Raw genomic sequence first — 21001 nt, 5'->3', positions numbered from 1 at the left:
GGATTATGGCCTTAAAGCTGGAAGGGATCTCAGAGGCCATCTAGTCCAAACCCCTCATTATATAGATGAAAAAACTGAGAGCTGAAGCAACTTGTCAAAGTGATTTTTCTCAGGTGTAAGTTTTACCAAGTCATTCCCTAAGTAAACACTACAGGTTCTATTTCCGCATCAGATTAAATGTAAATTTACTGGCTCTTTTTTTTTTAGGCAGTTGGGGTTAAGTGACTTGCCCAGGGTCACACAGCTAGTAAGTGTCTAGTCTGAGGCCGGATTCGAACTCAGGTCCTCCTGACTTCAGGGCCAGTGCTCTATCCACTGTACCACCCAGCTGCCTCCTACCTGGCTTTTAAAGCCCTTCTCAGCCAGCTTCATTATACATTACTCTTCTTTCAGCACTCTATAATCCAACTATACTGGCTTTATCTCTTCTTCACATATAACATTTCATCTCTTGCCTTGCATCGGTCATCCTCCATGCCTGAAATACATACTCTTCTAATCCCTAACTCATAGAATCTTTCATTTTCTTCAAGACTCATCTCAGGCATGCTCTCTATGAAGCCTTTTCTGATTCCTCCAACTACTACTGCCTCCCTCCCTAACTCTCTTGTATTTGAGTATCTTATACTTATTTGATGTTTATTTTATAAACATTTGTTTTCTATGGAGTATGTAAACACATATACATACATGTGTGTGTATATGTGTATATGCATATGTGTGTATATGGATAGATAACTATAGATATGATATTTAAATGTAAAGGGCAGTTAGGTGGTGCAGTGGCTAGACTGCTAGGCTTGGAGTCAGGAAGAATCATCTTCCTGAGTTCAAATCTACCCTCAGACACTAGCTGTGTGACCTTGAGCAAGTCACTTAACCTTGTTTGCCTCAGTTTCCTCCTGCAAAATGATTTGGAGAAGACATGGCAAACTACTCCAGTATCTTTGCCAAGAAAACCCCAAATGGGGTCATGAAGAGTCAGACGAAACTGAACAACAACAAATACTACATTTATATATACATACATACATACATACATACATACATACATACATACATACATATATATATATATATCTTTCCTAATAGAATGTAAGCTTCTTGAGAATGTGGATTATTTTCTTCCTTTCTTCCTCTATTCTCAGCAACTAGCACATTTCCTGGCACATAGTAGGTACTTTATGCTTGTTAATTGATTGATTGATTAGCAAAGTCACATAGTGACAAAGCCAGAAGTAGAACCTAGGTCCTCTGATTCTAAACCCAGAGCATTCTTTATACTGTATCAGCCTTAGCTACTGATTGCTTCTAGGATGTTGACAGTGTGAAGATAATAATAACTAATAGTCGTATAATACTTTGAAGTTTGTAAAGGGTTTTTACATGCATTATCTCATCTGAACCTCACTATAACCATATGAGATATTATAGAGTACTAGAGATATTATAATTATCACCATTTTATAGATAAGAGAACTGAGGCTCAGAGCAGTTGTAGTAAGTGACCTGCCTATGGTTACACAGTAAGTGTGCAAGGGAGGATGTGAATCCAAGTTTTCTTCACGCCAAGTCCAGCATTCTATCCATTATTCCATGGAGCCTCCTGGTATGCTAAATGATGTGAGAATAATGATGAAATTCTAAACCAAAGTTATCCATTGCTTAGGCTAGTTTGTAAAACAGGCACTTTGGGATGCTGCATTAACTCTTTTACATCCCTAGAATGTGTATTTCCTAGAACATATAGCTGAAAGGTTCATGTAGCTTTAGTGTGCTTGATGCTAGAGGGTATTTTAGGCGCTAGACACATAAGGAAATGGTCTGTGTTTCCAGCAAAACTGCTTCAGCATAGGAAAGTAATAGAACTAGAAACTAGAATTTTTTTCTTCATTTTTAGGTAAGGAGAAATTTCTTTAAATGAAAACCATGTCTCATACCCAGGAATATCCTATGTCTCCTTTTCTCCTTCTTCACTTCTCTAACACAGTTTCTGGGCCTGCTGTAGGAAATCATGGGTACATTATAGTACCAGGTTGCCATATACACAACAGTGTATGTATGTATGTATGTATGTATGTATGTATGTATGTATGTATGTGTATATGTACACATACATACATACATATATAATATATGCCTATACATACATGCATACATCACACACACACACATATATATATATACATACACATACACACACAGTCCTTCCCTGAGGTACCTCCCCTCTCTATGAAGGGGACAATATAACCAATTATTGTTCCATTCTTACTAAGAATCCTCTGTGTTGAATAACCAATGATGACGTGTCCTAAAATTAGAAGGGCCTTATGACCTCAAAGTGTTATTTATTTCTTGTCACCAGACAACATGCTTATCTCTAGGAACAACTTGGCAAAGTAGGCAAAGCTGGGGGGCTTCTCTATTCTCTGTTTAGTTCCCTTTTTCAATCTTTTGTCAATCTCTTCCTTTAGGGTACCCAGTACCTTCATGCTTCTCCCAGGGGTCCAGGACTGCAACACCCAACCCACCTGCTCTTCCTACAAGTCTTTCATGCTTTAGATCTTTCCTACTTCTGACCCACCTATCAAAAATGACTTTGCTTATATTCCATCCCTCAAGCTCCCACTCTTTGAAGTGAGTTAAGCTGATAACATAGCACCTGGATTACTCTTTCCAGGTGATATGTGTGCATTTTAACTAAAGATCTTTCAATACCATGGCCATCTATGGCTATCATCACCATACCAGTCTTCTAGGCTAGAACAATGGAGTTGGGGAAAGAGAAATGGACTTGGACTTAGAATCCTTGAAGTCAAATCCTATCTTATCTACTTGCTGTGTGACCATGAGCAGATCACTTGCTCTGTCTGTGCCTCAGCTCTATCATATGTAAAATGCAGATAACACCTACCTAGGATCATAGGATTTAGAGCTGAAAGGGACCTTAGAGACCACTAAGTCCAACCCCCTCATTTTACAGATGAGGAAATGAGGCATAGGGAGAAGTGATTTGCCCAGTGTCACACAGCTAGTAAGTGACTGGGGTGGAATTTGAACACAGATCCTCCTGCCTCCAAATCCATCACTCTATCCACTTTGAGAATCAATTGAGGTCATGTATGTAAACTGCTTTGTAAACTGTAAAGCACTATGTACATCAGTTATTAATATCACACTCTAATATCCAGGGTCACTCTTCCTTCCTAAAATGCTGCTTTCCTCATATAACACCCCTGCTCTCCTTAAAAAAAAAAAGGCTTCTGATTGTCTCTCTGTTTAAATTCCCAACTCCTCACAAGTTCTGGGCATTTTCAATCATCATCTCCATGACACCAGCTAATGAAGTCTGGTGCCATTTATGAAAATGCATTACACGTTTCATCTATTTCTCTTTTGTGGATTCCTTAATTTTTTCTCAAGCAGGAAAGATTCTACATCTTAGATGTGTTCTTCTGGCCTATGGCTTCCAAAGGTAAAAACAATACTACAAATTCTAGCCAAATATGGTGTGAAAATTTTGAGGTAAGAAAGTGCTTCCAAAGTAAATTATTTAAAATCCCCAACTTTGTGGTTGGGACATTTCACTTTCTGAAGAATCAACACAGATTACTTTTTCCCTTGCATTCTCAGCAATCTAGCATCATATCTCAGTTTTTCTCAAATAACACAAATGAAATCTAGTTCTTTAAAATTTTTAGGATATTATTTAAAATACATCATTGGTAAGCCAAGGTTACCATAGACTGTTTCTTATGATGGAAGCAATATAGTGCAGTGGAAAGAGTGCTGGAAGTGGAGTCAGAGGACTTGGGTTCAGATCCCAACTCCAGCAATTGTTATTTATTATGAGAACATAATTCCGGGGCAGGTAGGTAACACAGTGGATTGAATGCCAGGCCTGGAGTCAGCAAGACACATCTTCCTGATTTCAAATGTGTTCTCAGATACTTCTTAGCTGTGTGACCCTGTTTGCCTCAGTTTACTCATCTGTAAAATGAGTTGGAGAAGGAAATGGCAAACCACTTTAGTATCTTTGCCAAGAAAACCCCAAATGGGATCATAAAGAAAACAACTGAATTACAATAAAATGTGAACTCCCCCTAGGCCTCAGTTTTCTCATCTGTAAAATGAAGGTTATTGGACTAAGTGGCCTCTGAGATCCTTCCATCTCTAAATCTATGATCCTATGAAAACATCTAAAGTTACCAAATAGATGGATATCATTTATTAATAATCTTGGAATCAACACATTCTGAAGAGGACATTGACATAGTAACATGCCTTTGAAGCTTGCAAATCAAATACCACTTTACTGGGTTAATGAAAATAGGTAAACTATAAGGAAGAAAGAATCAGCTAGGTGACACAACAGATAGAGCACTGAGCTTAGAATCAGGAAGACTCATATTCACGAGTTTGAATCTGATTTTGGACACTTACTAGCTGTGTGAGCATTAGCAAATCACTTAACCTTCTTTGCCTCAGTTTCCTCACCTGTAAAACAAGCTGGAGAGGGAAATGGCAAACTACTCCGGTATCTTTGCCAAGAAAACCCCAAAAGGGGTCATGGACAGTCAGACACCGGGAAGAAGTCTTAAATCCCATTATTGCCTTCCTAAAACATTTGGAAAAGTGTTTCAACTTTGGCAGTGTTACCACAGAGGACCTCATTCTGATTCTCTTTATTTTGATACACCATCTCTCTTCTCTGTATCTTCACACTGGCATACCTGGAATATTCTTCCTCCTCCCCTCTTCCTCATAGAGTCTCTCTCCTCCTTAAGGTGTAGTTCAAACACTTTCTGTAGGAAGCCTTTCCTGTTCTCCACAAGTGCTAGGGTTCCCCTTCCCAAACTACTTTTTATTTAGGCTGGATATATTTGTACATGTATTCATTGTCTTCTCTATTAGAATGTAAGCGCCTTGTGAGCAGACATCGTTTCATTCTTTGTACTCAAATCCCCAGTGTCTAGTTTAATAAATTCTCATTGATTATTGGTACAAAATAGTAGACTGTGTCAGTCAGTAAATCAACAAACATTTATTAAGCACTTACTATGTGCCAGGCACTGTGCTAAGCACTTGGGATACAAATAAGACAAAACCAATAATACCTAATTCCTCTCATGTGCACAATAAGAGGAGACATGTAAACTATTAATCCTTTTCTTCATTCCTAGGAGTATAGGTAGGATTGTGCAATATTGTAGAATTCACGCTCACTATATTACATAACGAATAACTTATTTTAAAAGGTTTGTAGTTCTGCAGATTGAAAGAAAATATGTTTACAAGCAGAAAAAAGTGGTATGATGTCTGATACCAAGTAATTCCTTTTTTTCTGGCTAAATTATTATGCTTTTTTTTAAAAGCTTGCATGACTTTAGCAAGATCAAAACTGCAGGGCCATGTATAGTCAGCCATTAGCCACTCCCCAAAATGACTTCCTGTGGTTTTTGTATGTTGTTCTTCATTTCTTCCGTCTGCATTTTTTCTCCTCCAACTTCTTCAGAAATGTTATTCCTATTTCTGTAACTTTGTCTCCTTTAAGTCTGTCTTGTAAGAATGTAACATCTGCAGTCAAATGAATCTAGGAGAGAAAAACCCAGGGTTAAGTCATTTTATTTTTAACCCACTCCCACCCCATCTTCTTGTTCAGTTATCATTTCCCCCCTTAAAGTGAGAATGCTGGTTATATGCTTAGTCTACAGGACCAGGAAAATCTAGAATGGCTCTGAGGAAAACCAGAGATTTGACCCAAACGAGGCCATTCCTGTGGGTTTGGTTTAGGCCAATGATTGGTGTCAGTGTGTCTCTATCTCAGAATGGATTTATACCCCCCAAACTGAATCAAAATTGAACTTGGAGCTGTGGATGACCCTGGATCTGGAGCTGTAGGTATTTCTTGGGGATTCTCCACTTTAAAGTAGAAAAACAACCTTCTTTCTCCCTCTAGGCCTACCCCAATCTGAATACAAAACTCCTGGAATCAGAAATGAATTCATCTCAATTTCTGCAGATGCGTAGTAGCAGCTGGCTAAAAGTAAGAATTAAGGAAGTGTATGTCTATGGAGGTGGGGGAGAGAGTTATAAAAATTAACATGTGGGGTTATTTTTAACATGTTTTTATCAGTGTTATATTTCTACACTTCCCAAGGTTTCTAGCTTAAAAAAAAGAGGCTATTTAGAATAAGTATGCTTATCAGTAAGTAATTAGGTTACTTTAATTGAAAATATGATACTGGTTCAAGGTAGGCCTTTAGTGAAAAAATGTGAAGACTTAAATGATGACTCTCATTTAGATTTGGTATAAATTATTCCGTCATACATCAAATGATATAGCAAATTAGAGACCTTTTAAGTCTTCGAGAGCATAGAAGTATCTAATAAAATATGAACATAAAAGTAAAGATTAAAGTTACAAACATAAATATTTGATACTCAAGATTCATTTCCTTTCTAAGACATTTCTTTTTTTGAAGTACTTAAGTATGCAACTATAATGTATATCTTCCTGTATTCATCCACATCCAAATAAACCAGTGTTTCTGTGCTTTCTCTTATAAGGTTAACACATACTACCGACCTGCCATTTCTCAAGTCTGCCATTTACTACCCAGGGTAAACTGGAACAACTCACTTAATCGCTTTGGACCTCAGTATTCTTATCTATGAAATGAGGAAGCAGGATTAAATGACCTTTAAGGTCTCTTCCAACTCTCATTTCTATGATCCTGTGAATTGGTATAGGTTAAAGTCACTTTGACATTTGGTGCCATATAAAGCTTGATGTTAGCCTGCATCATGAACTCCTATTGTCTATTTCACTTTCTATTATTCATGAAACCTAGAGCCTTCCCTCCTCCTCTACCAAGTCAGGTCCAAGAGTCACTTCCTACTGTTCATCAGTTTCCTAATTTCCTCCTGTTACCTCTCACTGATCCCAAGGCTATTTGTCTTAGGGCCAACTGGAAGGGCATGTTTGTGTGAATGACAGACAGTAAATGAGTTTGGGGTTTCCATGCTTTTTGATCACTTATATGACTTCCTGTGCCCCTCTCTCATTAGTGCACACAGATAATTATTGTATCATAGACCACTATGTCTCTAGCCAGGAAAAAAATGAATGGTGTGCTTTACCATTTCCAGGGCACCTCTAATGACTCCACACAGCAAATTACAATAACAAAGAGAAGACCGTCCAGCCGGGAGCTCCTCTACAAACTCCACCAAAGGATTCTTATCCAGAATTAGGGAGAATTCATTTCTACTTGATTCATTACGTGTCACACTAGGTGTGATTCCCAGGTACATCTTGAAAGCAACCTGAAAAGGGAGGAAATACAGTTGTTGACATTTTGGTAAAACAAATATCTTAGATTTTACTTTTTAGGTTTCTACTGGTATGTTAGTAATGTCATAGACTCTTTAGAGCAGAAACCGATGAAGTTACCTTTTTCATGGGCTATGAGAAAAGTAACAAAATTAATTCTCTGAATGATCTATGGAAAAGAATTCAATTTTTCCAAATTTTGAAATTCTCTTTAATTGTTCAACAGTACTTAGAGTGAAATGACTACAAAAATACTATAACCAGGCCACATAGACCAAAAAAAGATATCTAGAATATATTAAATGTACGGAAACCATATTTTGTGAGTCATAAACATATGTTTCAATCTTAATATGTCTTTAAACAAACTGTCTAAAAGGACCTCCTTCTAAAGGAAATGGCCAAGATTGTCATTGAATGTAAGTGGAACAGGACGCAGTCTGCAAAGTGTGATTTGAGAAGTCCTAAAAGCTTTTTTCCTGTTCCTACTGCCACCAAACATGCCCTTCACTGGCCTGAGAGAATGTCTATAATCTTTATCATAAATTACTCTATTGGTCTAAGTCATTACCCCCGGGAGGCATCTATTAGCATGGAAATGTTATATTGGATGAAAATTTTGTACGTGTGGATTCAGAGGACCTGAGTTTGAATCCTAGCTCTGCCACTTTCCTTGGGTGGTTTTTGATAAGTCACTTAAACTTTCTGAGACTCAATTTCCTGATCTGTAGAGTGAAGGGGTTGTACTAGATGGTCCCCAAGATCTCTTCTAGCTCTAAATTTAGAATCCTAATAAAAGCTTTTATTGCTATAGCCTCTCAAGGTTTAAAAAACATGCTCCTCACAATGACTTTAGTAGGTAGTTGGTTCTAATGTTATTATACTCATTTTGTAGCAAGGAGACTGGGGCTCAGGAAATTTAAGAGACTTGGCTAGGGTCATATCACTGTGTTAAGGCTTTGACTTGAACGTAGGTTTTCTATTTCCAAGATTACTATTGTACCCTTTTTTTTAAGACTCTAATTCACCAAATCATTATCAGTCATTAACATCTTAGTATGAATTAATTTGCTGGCTCACCACCACCACCACCACCTCAGTAGATAATAGGACCTTGCAAATGAAACTTGGGATAGTTGAGTTAGTTAAGTTAATTAAGATAGTTGAGTAAGTAGAGGGAGAACTCTTCTATAGAGAACAGGCTTGAAGACTATTTGGAAGGATGGTGGGCCTGGACAATCAAGGAAACCAACCTCTAGATAGCAGTTTCAGGGGTGGGGAACCTGAAGCCACAAGGCCACATATGGCCTTCCAGGTACTCAAGGGCGGCTTTTTGACTCAATCCATACTTCACAGAACAAATCCCCTTGGACCCATCAAAAGGCCTAAGGACCTAGAAGGCCACATGTGGCTTCGAGGCTGAAGGTTCCCCACCCCTGGTTCAGTGGTAGTAGTTCTGAGTGGCTGCTTGATTAAAGAGCAGTAGAGAAGCCTTGAAGACAAATCTGTCTCCTTTTCAATGTTGTCTAGCGCCAGCCCTGCACACAGAAATATAACAACTATTCCCATTTCTATAGAGCTTACAGGTTTACAGAGCACCTGAAAAGTAGATAGTACACATTTTTCCTTTTTTTTTTTTTAACAGGTGAGGAAACTGAAGCACAGAGAACTCAAGAAATTTCCCCAGAGTAGCACAGTTATCAAACAGTCCTGTGGTTCAGTGGGGAAAAAAATCTGGATTTGGAGTCAAAAGATTTGGTCTTAAATACTGACTATGCCTCTTACAACTTGTGTTATTTTTGACATATCACTTAAGGCTGACAGATCTCAGCCTTAGTTTTCTCATCTGTAAGGTAATTAAGTTGGACTACATGGTCTGTGGCAGCTAGATGGCTCAGTAGATAGAGCACTGGACCTCTAGTCAGGAAGACCTGAGTTCAAATCCATCCTCAGATACTAGCTATGTGACCCAGGGCAAGTTACTTAACCTCATTTGCCTCAGTTGCCTTATCTGTAACATGAGCTAGAGAAGGAAACAACAAACCACTCCAGTATCTTTGCCAGGAAAACCCCAAAAAGGGAGCGTGAAGAATCACATACAACTGAAAAACAAGGTCCCTAAGATTTGCTCTCTTCCTGTGAAATACTATAGCTAGGCACCTGAACTCGAGTCTTCTCCCTCCAAGAACAAGGCTTTCTTTACATAGTATGTTATAAGTAATATACACCTTAGAATCATTCTTCATCATGATCTGCTGCCATTTGCTAAGGGTTTTTAATCCATTTTAATTTGTTAACTCATGTAGAATGCATTTCCAATGATCACTTGCATATGAGAAGTGGCATAAAAAGATATCACTGAGGAAAGAAGGATGGGTCTGTCATATAGCAAGGATTCAAGATGACAAATAGAGACCTCAGGTGGTACATGAACACCTGTGAGATATTAAAAGGATTAGAGGAAGACCTCCAGCAAATCAGGGGGATCTTTTCTGAAGGATTTACAGAAAGACGTGGATAAAGAGCATGCAAGATGTGGAGGCTCAAGGGAATTGTGATTTGTACCAATGGAAGAAAATCAGTGAAACTCCAGATTGATCAAAGAATCAAAACATGAGTAGTGGAGGGAGAAATCAGATCCTTTTGTTCTCAATTCATTGACATCTCAAAAGTACACAAGCTTTGTTCTGAACTCAAACAGCTATTGTCTCTTTACAATTGAGGTCTGAAACATTGCATTTTAAGTAGTATCAGGCACATTTTGCAAAAGGCTAAAATCAATATGGTTTTGCACACACAGAAACTCGGTTATTAAACCTTGCTTTTCTTAACTCCAATACCCATCCTCTTCCTTTAATACGTTTGTATGTTCTTAAGATTCTTAAAGATACAATTTAAAAACCTCAAAATACCAAGATTTGGTTCAAATATCGAAACTTTCGAGAGGGCTTAAAACATTCCCTTCTCTTCCAAACTTTAAATAAAATGGTAGAGGAAAATGAATTAAGACATGCTGGGCTTGGCTTTTGGCTTGCGATGAAATATTTGAAAATGATTTCTGCATGTGCCAGTGCCTACACAACTGGAAAAAACCTGGGATGATTGTGTAAGTGTGCACTTCTCTATTTCTCTTTCCGAAACCATTACTGCAAGTCCACTGTACTTAAGCCCTTCCACCCCTTGTCTTCTGTGAGCTTTTCACTTGGCTGGACTCCAGTTGGCTTTTGCTTCACTTAGAAGGCAATATTCCTACCAGCAGGAGGCAATATCTGAACACACTCACTCAGAAATATTCATTCTTGGTGAATGACATTGTTTCCTTATCTGTGGCTGTACCAAATCTGAGAAACAAGACTACTATTTCTGAAGACAAGATCCTCCCTACTGCAAACCCGGACACCAGATTCCTGCTCAGCAGACAAACAACGCCTCCTCCCTCCCTTCTGTGAATTTCAAATATGGATGGGATTCAGAGCATTTTAAAATTCCTCACCAATCAGAAAAATGTCATTGGTTACAGCTTTATGGCTTTGCTAACACTAGGAGGTGAACGGCTCTTCTCGATTGTTGCTTTCAGATGTCCATGTAGCAATGACAACTTTGCCTATGGATTGGTCTTTCTCCTTGCCCCAGCCTGGGTATTACTGATCATTGGGTACTTTTTGAATACCAGGATGTGGAGACTCTTCACAGGCTGCTGTGTGAACCCTAGAAAAATCTTCCCCAAGGGGAACAGCTGCCATTTCTTTTATGTCTTTGGTCAGATCACTTTAAATGCCTGGTGGCCCCTATGATGTGGCTTTCCGTGGCTTTGCTCAATGGGACCTTTTATGAATGTGCCACGAGCGGCACTAAGAATCCACATCTCTTGAAGATAATTTGCAAGGACAAGTCCTCTGAGTGCTGGCAAGAGCTGCACAAAGTAGCTTGTGGCAAAACAAGCATGTCCTCTGCAGACACCCAGGAACTGAAGCTAACTCTGCAAGCACAGTCTCAGGTAAGATTTAAAGAACAAAACCAAAACTTAGTTCTCTTCTCAGTACTTCGGTTCAACGGATTGGTCCATTCTGTCTTTTCTCCTTGCAGCTGATGCTTAGTCTTCCTTATGATCTCATTGGAGCATCTGGGTCATGGAATTATGCAGAAATGCCAATCAGATGCAGCAAAAAGACAAATTCTCATAAAGCTTTTAGAGGACCAGACGGCCCAATGGCAATTATAGTTTGTTTTTTGGATTATGTGTTTCCCACTTCTGAAAAGAAGATATCCTATTTATCTCGTACAGGGTGTTCCCAAAGTCTCAGTACAGTTTTAAGCTATTAAAATTTATGTACCCAAGTACTTTATGGCAACCTCTCTGGGTTTATTGTGTTAATCATAAATAACTGTGAAATATGGCAGGAATTAGTGTTAATGGCAGAGTTTGTAACTGGAAATCCCTGGCTTTTAACTATACATTTCTTTTTTAAAAAGCTAGCTTCCCAGAAAAAGCTTATCTGGATTCTGTTCAGTTATTGTCATGGAGTTGAGCCAAATGAAAGGCCAACTTTCCAACACTGGGCCAGATCTCTTACTCTGAATGCTCTTTACTTCTAAATCATGAATTTCAATAACACAGAAAACCATAGACCCATTATTCAGTGTTCCTTGAATGAGCTGATGTCCCCATGTTGTTTTAAGTGCAGGAAACAAGGGCTATTTAAATGACCTCCAATAAAAGGAAATCATAGTCTCTAGGGAGCAGGTGGACTGACTACACGTCTAAATTTTATGCCAAGGTAGCAACTTCGGGAAATAAGAAATTTGGAATATTTCTGGACGGTCCAGAAAATGTTAACTTAATGATTTTTGGCTTCTCCCTTCATATAGAGAAAGCTGAAGAAGGTAGTTGGAAGTATATGAACAGCCAGAAGATGTGCGCAGCCTGCAGCAAATCTCAGACTACTGCAGCTTGACTTCCTGTTTGTGGATGGCAAACAGGAAGCCAACTGTGCATTCCTGTGCCAAAATTCCCAACGGGGTAGAAAAACAGTATGTCAGGAGTGTTGTCGGCTTTTACGGTAAATACAAAGTTGGTAACTTTAAACCTCTCAGGTTTGCCCCATTCATCATCATTCATGAAAGTTGGCTTCAAAAAACACATCCTTACAAAAGTTTGACAATGTGTGGTCTTTTCTTAAATTAACAAGTCTCAAGCCATAACCTGCAGTACTTTTCACAAACTACCACCACTAGAATATCCAACATATAACAGAGAGCCCTTTCCCACCAAATCAATGTCTTTATTTGAAGGTGCTTGTGAATTGGAGATGTAAGTCATAGCCAAAAGCTTATGTAATTACAAAGTATCTAGTATATAACAGATGCTTAATACCTTATTTATTTACTCATGATGTGCTCCTGGCTTCATCCTTTCTTTATAACCAAATACTCAAATAGCTCTGTGATTTCATTAATGTAGATATTCCTTCCAAGAGTGTAAAACATAATCCATCCCTGTCTGTTACTCTTTCCTCTTACCACCTGACCAGGTCATCTTTTCTCATTTCTTTGATGACATTTTTTCCTTTGTTTCTTCATAATTCTTTTTTTCTTTTAATGTTGCAACCTGCTTTCTATTGCATTGTGATTATAGAATTTGAGAGTTGGAAGGAACCTTAGTAACCATCTAGTCTAACCTATAGTGAAAAAAAATCTTTACTATAACGTACCCAACAAGTGGTCATCCATTTTCTGCTGAAAAATTCTCCCATGAGGTTGTCCCCACCACCTTCAGAGGCAGCACATCCTACTTTGGGACAGCTCAAATAGATAGGAAGTTGATCCGGATGTGAAAGTGAAATTTTCTCCTTTGAAAACTTCCACCTATTTCTCTGAGGTTGGCCCTCTGGGAGCAAATGGAACAAGTTCATAGAATCACAGATACAAGGGGTAACTAGGTGTCATAGTGGATAGAGCACCAACCCAGAAGTCAGGAGTACCTGAGTTCAAATCTGGCCTCAGACACTTACTGGCTGTGTGACCCTGACCGCTTCACTCCGATCACCTCCTTTAAAAAAAATTAGATACAAAACTAGAATCCAAACCAATCAATATTCATTAAGTGCCTAGTGTGTGCCAGGCACTGTGTTAAGCTCTGGGTATACAATTAACTAAAAGAAAGATAGTCCTGGGCTTCAAGGAGCTAATGGAGGGAGAAAACACACAAAAGAAGGCAGGCCATCTTGTTCCCTGTGGTTGAAACCAAGCAGAGCAGCAGATGCAAAGCAGAGTGATCTAGGAGTCCAGTATCTGCCCTTTATAAAGGAAAGCATTGGAGGGAGTTTGATACTCAGCCATCCAGAGTGGAGAGGATACTGAGAAAGGTAATTTCAGTCAAGGTTTAGGGTAGCAGTAGGATGAGGTGATTAGAAGTGATGAGTTTACACTGGGAGGGAGATCTTATTTTATGGAGCTGAAACCAGGCAAAGGAGCAGATGCAAAGGTGAGTACTCTGTCCAACCCCTTTATTTCGTAGATGAAGAGACTGAAATAACTGGGAGGTAAATGATGTGCCTAAGGTCTCATGTCAAAAAAGGGATTGAAACTCAGGTCTTCTAACTCCTAAGTCAGTGTGTTCTTCCCTCTGTAGTACTCTGCCTCAAATCTCATCTCTTCTGCAATGACACAGCCTTTCAAATACCTGAAGAGAACTATCCCCCTCTCCCCTGTTTTCAATTTTCCCATGGCTCGTAGCTGTACAACAACACTGAATTGTCAATCAAGTGGAAAACTCTTCCAATTATTTGTTGATGAGTTATTGTGGGATTTGAGGTTTTTCATTTGCTTTTTTTGTTTATTTTGCTTTTGTTTTGAAATAGCTATAAGGAAATTCTAGATACATCTTAATAAGTGAAAGATGAATGATCCCATTTGTGTATTTTTTTAAACTCTCCTTTATTTCCCTGGTTTTTTATATTTCTAATAGGTCTGCTCATTAGTTCTTCCACCAAGGGGAGTAGAGAATTAAAATTCAAGTTCTTCCATCAGTTACTTGCTAGCAGTGCTGATTAGGTGGTGATGGTTAGAATATTGAAACTTGCATTTGAGGTGTGGCATGGTGTTTATCTGGTCATATAATGGCTTATAGGAGGAAATCAGTTCATTTGGTAATCAGTGTACAGCTCTTCCAAAGGTCCCTTTGGGCTCTGCTCAAATTCAGAAACATGAATGGCCTCTGAACTTAAATGTCAGGTTAAAGTTAGGGATCAGAAGCCATCTGGTGGATATCCAATAGGTATGGACTAGAAAGCCATGTGAGGTCCAATAAAGGTCTAAAATGGCTAGGTGTAGATCAGGGCAAGGATGTGCTGGTAAATGTTTAACAAACATCTGACCAAAAAATAAATGCAGGAAGGATGTACTTTTAAGTTTAATCAATATTAATAACATTTTCCCCATCATGTTTCTAAGTCTAGACAATCAACAAAACAATACATCAAGCCCTGAGTTGTAGTGTTTACCAATTTCTAAAGTGTAAATGTTTACAGTAAAAATTCAATAATCAGCTCTCTCTAATCCCTGGATAGGGGGTTAGGGGTCTGATAGAAAATGATTAAAATAAGGGATTTGATAGATACAGAATTAGGGTTAGAATTAAGGTTAGAGATGTTAGAAAGAGGTCTGTTGGTAATGTAGATGTGAAATGAGCTCCTGAGATAAGCATCAAAAAAAAAAAAAAAGAATAAATCCAAACCATAAATGAATTGGTAGAAGGCTAAATTTTCTGGATAGCTAAAGTCAAAATTATAATGCATATAAATGACACCAAATGATGTTAAACATTTCAAAGCAAACAGGGAGAGCTGAAAGCTATTATCTGCAAATAGGTCAGTTTTCCTCAAAGAATCTGTAAACGTATACATGTCTCCCATTGCCATAGACATTCGAGTTCATCTCATTTCTCTCTAGTAATTTATGTAAATGGAATACTTAACCCACGCAAAGTACTTAGTACTTCAAGGCTCTAAGGTTTCATTAGAGTGTGTGCTCCTTCTGCTCACACAGACAGGTTGTTAGCCACTTTTGCCATCATAAAAGGTCTTCATAAGTTACTATGGCAGAAGAATTCATCTTTTGATGATCAACCCTGGGAACTCTAGAATAGTTTTCATAAGACAGATATAGTCTATTGCTAGGACTATATTTAAGGAGGCAGAATTGTTTAGTGGATAGAGTGTTGGACTCACGTCAGAAAGGACTGGATTCAAATTCTATCTCAGGCACTTGCTAGCTGCTGGGCCACTCTGAGCCTCAGTTTCTTCCTCTGTAAAATGGGGATAACAATAGAACCTATCCCACAGAGTTGTTGTGAAGCTCAAATGAGATAATAGAGGTAAAACAGAACATAAAGCACTCTCTAAATCTGAGCTTGTTTACTTGAATCCTTTCAAACTTGTGCTCTACTGGAACAGCTGTCAAGATCCCAAGATCTTTCCATTCCAGGATGAGAACTTTAGTGGGAGCACAAAGTAACATTATACAAGTTTCAGGACCTTAGCAAGACATGCACAATGCCTGTGAAACTTGGCTACAAAATCACCAATATCAGAAGAACACCTGCTTAAAAAAGATTTTCTCTGCCCAGATTGTCTTAACTCCTTTCTTGTTATTCAGTTGTTTTTCAGTTACATCTGACTCTTTTGTGACTGTATTTGGGGTTTTCTTGGCAAAGATACTGAAATGTTTGCCATTTCATTCTCCAGCTCATTTTACAGATGAAGAAACTCAGGCAAATAGAGTTAAGTGACTTGCCCAGGGTCACACAGCTAGTAAGTGTCTGAAATCAGATTTGAACTCAAGGAGATGAGTCTTCCTGACTCCAAGCCCAGCACTCTACCCACTGAGCCACCTAATTGCCCTAATTTCTCAGCTCCTTGAATACTGCATTTTGAACCTATAATTATTACCTATTTCTTCACAGAACAGGAAGCATATAATGACATTTTAAAAGATCCATTTTGAAGTTATATCTTCAGTGAGAGTAATGTGGTAAATAAAATTATTGCTAAGAAAATTCATCAATACCTGATACATTCTCACCTTAAGATTAATTTGTTAGGGGCAGTGGAAATGGTAGGGTTTAGTCATTGTTGTTATTAGTCCTTCTTTTTCAAAAGGAGCAATGACATCCAGGTTGATGTCGTGACTTGAGTGTGAACTGGATTTAAGTGAGGCAGAGTTGCACAAATATGATTTCATTGGTATGGAGAATTGCCATTTGGAAATGCCTTCCATTGATGCAGATTGTTCACTCATCTGTAAGTTATAGTCCTAGAAAGTTATTTGGCACAATAAAAATATCACTTACCCTAATATGCAGCTAGTATACAGCAGAAGTAAGACTTGGACTCATGTTGTCTTGATTACAAGGCTGGCCCTGTATTCCCTAGGACACCCTACTAGGGATCACACATACCTATAAATGTAGGAGGGGGTAGTGAGTCGGTCTGAACATGGGTTCTTAACCTGGGGTCCGTGCATAAATTTCAGAGTCTTGTGAACTTAGATGGGGAAAAGATTATATATTTTTTTCACTAACCTTTGGTTTCCTTTGTGATTTTATGTATTTTATGTATTTAAAAATATTATCCTGAGAAGGCATCCAGAGGCTTCATCAGACTGACAAAGAGTCTATGTTGCAAAAAAAACCCATTAAGAACCCCTGATCTAGAACATAAAATAGCAATTCTGATGAGAAATTTACAGTCTCTGACTGTAAATGTATTTACCTTTCAATGATTTGTTCAATCAAGAAGCATTTATTAAGGGCCTACTTTGTGTGAGGCACTTTGATAGAACATGGAAATATTAAGACAAATAACAAAAGTTTGTTTTAAGATAAAAACAATACAGTTGATCACTCGTATTCAAAATTATCATCCCTAGAAAGCCACTCTGCTGTTGTACTATGAAGGGGATGGATGGGGAGGAACTATGTACTTTAAATGGAAGTGTTTGTTTTTAACACATTAAAATTTATACCTAAATGTTCCAGATGTGACCTTAAAATATTTTTGCACAAAAAAACAGTGCTTCATAAGAACATAAAAAAAGAAAAAGAAAATAATTAGGAACCATTCTCGTAGCCCTTATATCTATTGTGTATGTCCTATGCAGAGATCGGATAGACTGCATACCAGAAGATAATCAAGAAACTAATATGTAATTGGATTTACTGAAAAAGGTCAAGTTATCACACGCCGACCTCATCCAAAGAAAGACCATTGTATTCTTTATGCTTGGTGAGTGAGTGGGAGGCAGAGAGGGAGCTGCAGACTGCGTAGTTCCAGGCAACTTAAATGCAATGTCTATTGACCTAAACACATTGACTATATATAAAAAAAAAAAATTGGCTATATGAAAATAGCCACCATCTCATTTCTAGTTTTTGTTCAGTCATTTCAGTCATGTCTGACTCTTTGTGACTCCATTCGGGGTTTCCTGGGCATAGATCCTGGAGTGGTTTGCCATTTCTTCTCTGGCTCATTTTACATATGAAGAACTGATGCAAACTAGATTAAGTGACTTGCCCAGGGTCACATGGCTAATAAGTGTCTAAGGCCAGATTTGAACTCATGAAGATGAGTTTGGCTCCAGGCCAAGCACTCCATTGACTGTGCCACCTAGCTGCCTCTTCATTCCTTGTACTACACTTTTTTATGAAAATTAAGCACAAAGCGTATACAGATTTTATATGGTGTGAAGACTGAGGTGAAGGCATCAACTTCAGGAGAGCCTTCTTTGAATAATTCCTGAATCAAAGCCCTTTGTCAGTGTAAAAATGATATTTTCCTTTAAAGAAAACACTATTACATTGACTGAAAGACCTTACACAGTGATAAGCAATGAACATTTTAACTGATAATTAGGAAGTTACTGGGGAGGTCATAGCCTCTTCTATTTTCTATTATTGCAACAGTGTATATTTTTATTAGCAAACTTGGAATGCTTGGTGATGGTGGTATAAATTCTTCTTTTCAACAATACCTGTACCTGTACAGTGACTTGAGCTCATATCAGTGAGATGGATGGCATACAACACTGACTATAGAGTGAATGTTGCCTCACCTTAATCTCAGCAAAAATGCCATCTTGGTTTCTTTCATTTATGGCTGATTCTTTAGTAGAGCCAACTCTTAGTCACCCAAGAACTGAGGCCTTGGGTTATAAGTGTGAAGTTCATTTAGCTACAGATTGCCTGTTCATCATACAATGTAAAGAGTCAGTAGGACCTGGGTTCAATTCTTGGCCTTGCTATTCAATACCTGTGTGATGAGTCATTTAATTTCTCTGGGCTTCAGTTTCCTCATCTGTAGAATGTATCAGTTGTACTAGATGACCTCTGAGGTTGTTTCTAGCTCTAAAGCTATAATTCCATGATTTAGCCATAGGCTCCCAAGTGATGGCGTTGGACAAGATGACCTTTAAGTTTCTTTCTAGTTCTAAATCTCTGATGTGCTTTAGATTATATTGATTTGAATAATTGAAAATTCACTGTTCCTCCATTTTCTTTCCAAGATTCTAGGGTGGTGTGTGGTTTCCATGGCTGCCTTCTTCTCTCTGCTCACCACCTGTTATGTCAGATGCCGATCTAAGATCAGCCACCTTCAGATGAAGTTCTGGAAGACCTATGCAGACCAGGAGAAGGAGCAGTTTGAGAAAACTTTCCAGGAGTATGCAGTCAGGCTGAGTGAGAGGAACCTAAAATGTTTTTTTGAGAACAAAAAGCCAGATTCATTCCCCATGCCAACCTTTGAAGCTTGGGAAGCTGCCTCAGAGCTGTACTCCTTCAACCGAACTCAGCAACACTATAGCACCCTCCACCGAGTGGTGGAAGATGGGCAGCGAATCATTACTGAAGACATAGAAACCACTTTGGACTTTGTGGACGACCGGGCTGTTGTCAGCATTCAGAAAAGCATTATTTCCACCGTCTTTGTATTTTTACAAATGTTCTATGTCTTACATTTGGGGAATCTTCACATTTCATTAACTAGATAAAGCTTTTTAGAGGCAGTATGGCATAATGATTAGAGAGACATAGAGATTGGCCGGGCTTGGAGTTAGAAAGATCTGGGTTGAACTCCTTCCTCCAATTTGCACCAAACTGGCCTATTTGTTGTCCGGTATGCATTTCATTCCATCTTCCACCTCTGTACAGGCTGTCCTTCATGCCTGGAAGGTACTCCTTCCTCATCACTGCCATATCTTGGAATTTCAAAGCTCAGCTCATGTGCCACCTTTGCCAGGAGTCCACAATGCCAGTGCCTTCCATCCTCCCAAAATTACCTTGTATTTACTTTGCATGTATTTTGTATTTGCTTATATGTGTATATTTTTCCCTAATAGAATACAAGCTCTGTGAAAGCAGGGACTGTGTTATTTTTGTCTTTTTATGTTCCTAGACCCTAGTAGAGTGCCTGGCACATAAATAATTGGCATGAAATAAATATGTGCTAATTGACTGACTTGGCATTTGTTATAGTAGCTTTCTGATCATGGACAAATCATTTAATCACTTTGAACCTCACTTTCCTTATCTGTAAAATGAAAATAATAAAACTTCTATTACCTACCACACAGGCTCAGATAAGAATGTATATTTGCAAACTGTAAAGAATTATGTAGAAATCAGTTGGTGGTGGCAATGTTGTTATTATTACTGTTATTATTGAGAGGTAATATAGTGTAGGGAGTAGCTAGATGGCACAGGATAGAGCACTGGTCCTGGAGTCAGGAAGACCTGAGTTCAAATGTGGCCTCAGACACTTATTAGCTGTGTGACCCTGAGCAAGTCACTTAGCTCAATTTGCCTCAGTTTCCTCATCTGTAAAATGAGCTGGAGAAGGAAATAGTATCTTTGCAAAGAAAAGCCCAAATGGGGTCATGAAGAGTCAGATACAACTGAATGACTAAATAACAACAGCAAAATATGTGCTAATTGATTAACTTAACACTGTTATAGTAGCTTTCTGACCATAGACAAATCATTTAATATATGAAATGAAAATAATAAAACCTATATTAACTACCTCACTGGTTAAAAAAAAGAGCATATATTTGCAAACCTTAAAGTACTGTGTATTATCAGTTGTTGGTGGCAGTGTTGTTATTATTATTATTGTTATTATTATTGTTATTATTATTATTATTATTATTATTGAGAGGAAGTGTAAGTAAAGTAGATAGAGAGCTGGTCTTAAGTTCAGAAAGAACTGGGTTACTCTGGCTGTGTGACCATAGAAGAGGTTCAGTGCCACAGGTTAAAATCCTGTGGCAGAACAATAGCAGAACAGGTATCGGTCAACTTTGGTAGAGGGAGTATCCTTACCAAGAATTCCATCCACTCAGGGAATCTCAGATTTATTCCAAAAAACCATCATTATCATCATTATCACCACTTTTATTTCCTCTCCCTTATGCCTTCTTCATAGGGGAAAAAATAAAAGTAATTTTTAAGTTATTCCCTGGTCATCACATCACATAAATGTTGGTGTGGGGCATTTTCTAGTGTTATATTTTAATAAAACAAATGCCAGAGCATATCTGTTAAAAAAACAAACAAACAAACAAACAATGTGCTTTACTTCCCTACACCACCACATAATCAAGAAATCTGTACTC

General features: G+C 38.2%; 2 protein-coding genes across 2 annotated transcripts in view; one reads left to right on the top strand and one right to left on the bottom strand.

Moving 5' to 3' along the window:
• Positions 1-5137: 5137 nt before the first annotated feature.
• The window catches only part of TRAPPC3L (trafficking protein particle complex subunit 3L), a 56730-nt gene continuing 40866 nt past the window's right edge, over positions 5138-21001 (bottom strand). The window contains exons 4-5 of the mRNA XM_078155575.1: positions 7144-7329; positions 5138-5593 (exon numbers count right to left, since the gene is read on the bottom strand). Of these exons, the coding sequence (XP_078011701.1) occupies positions 5474-5593; positions 7144-7329 (306 nt within the window). The 3' untranslated portion in view covers positions 5138-5473. The remainder of the gene's footprint in view (positions 5594-7143; positions 7330-21001) is intronic.
• Positions 10240-19955, top strand: CALHM5 (calcium homeostasis modulator family member 5). Its single transcript, XM_020971623.2, is given in 3 exon segments — positions 10240-11110; positions 11113-11333; positions 18896-19955. Coding segments are annotated over 3 exon segments (1020 nt in total). The 5' UTR covers positions 10240-10794; the 3' UTR covers positions 19379-19955.

The sequence above is a fragment of the Phascolarctos cinereus genome, unplaced genomic scaffold, assembly GCF_003287225.1.
Source record: "Phascolarctos cinereus isolate Bilbo 61053 unplaced genomic scaffold, phaCin_HiC Scaffold_5;HRSCAF=322, whole genome shotgun sequence".
Taxonomy (NCBI): domain Eukaryota; kingdom Metazoa; phylum Chordata; class Mammalia; order Diprotodontia; family Phascolarctidae; genus Phascolarctos; species Phascolarctos cinereus.
The sequence above is the reverse complement of the archived record's forward strand: the minus strand, read 5'-3'. Positions and strand labels throughout refer to the sequence as shown.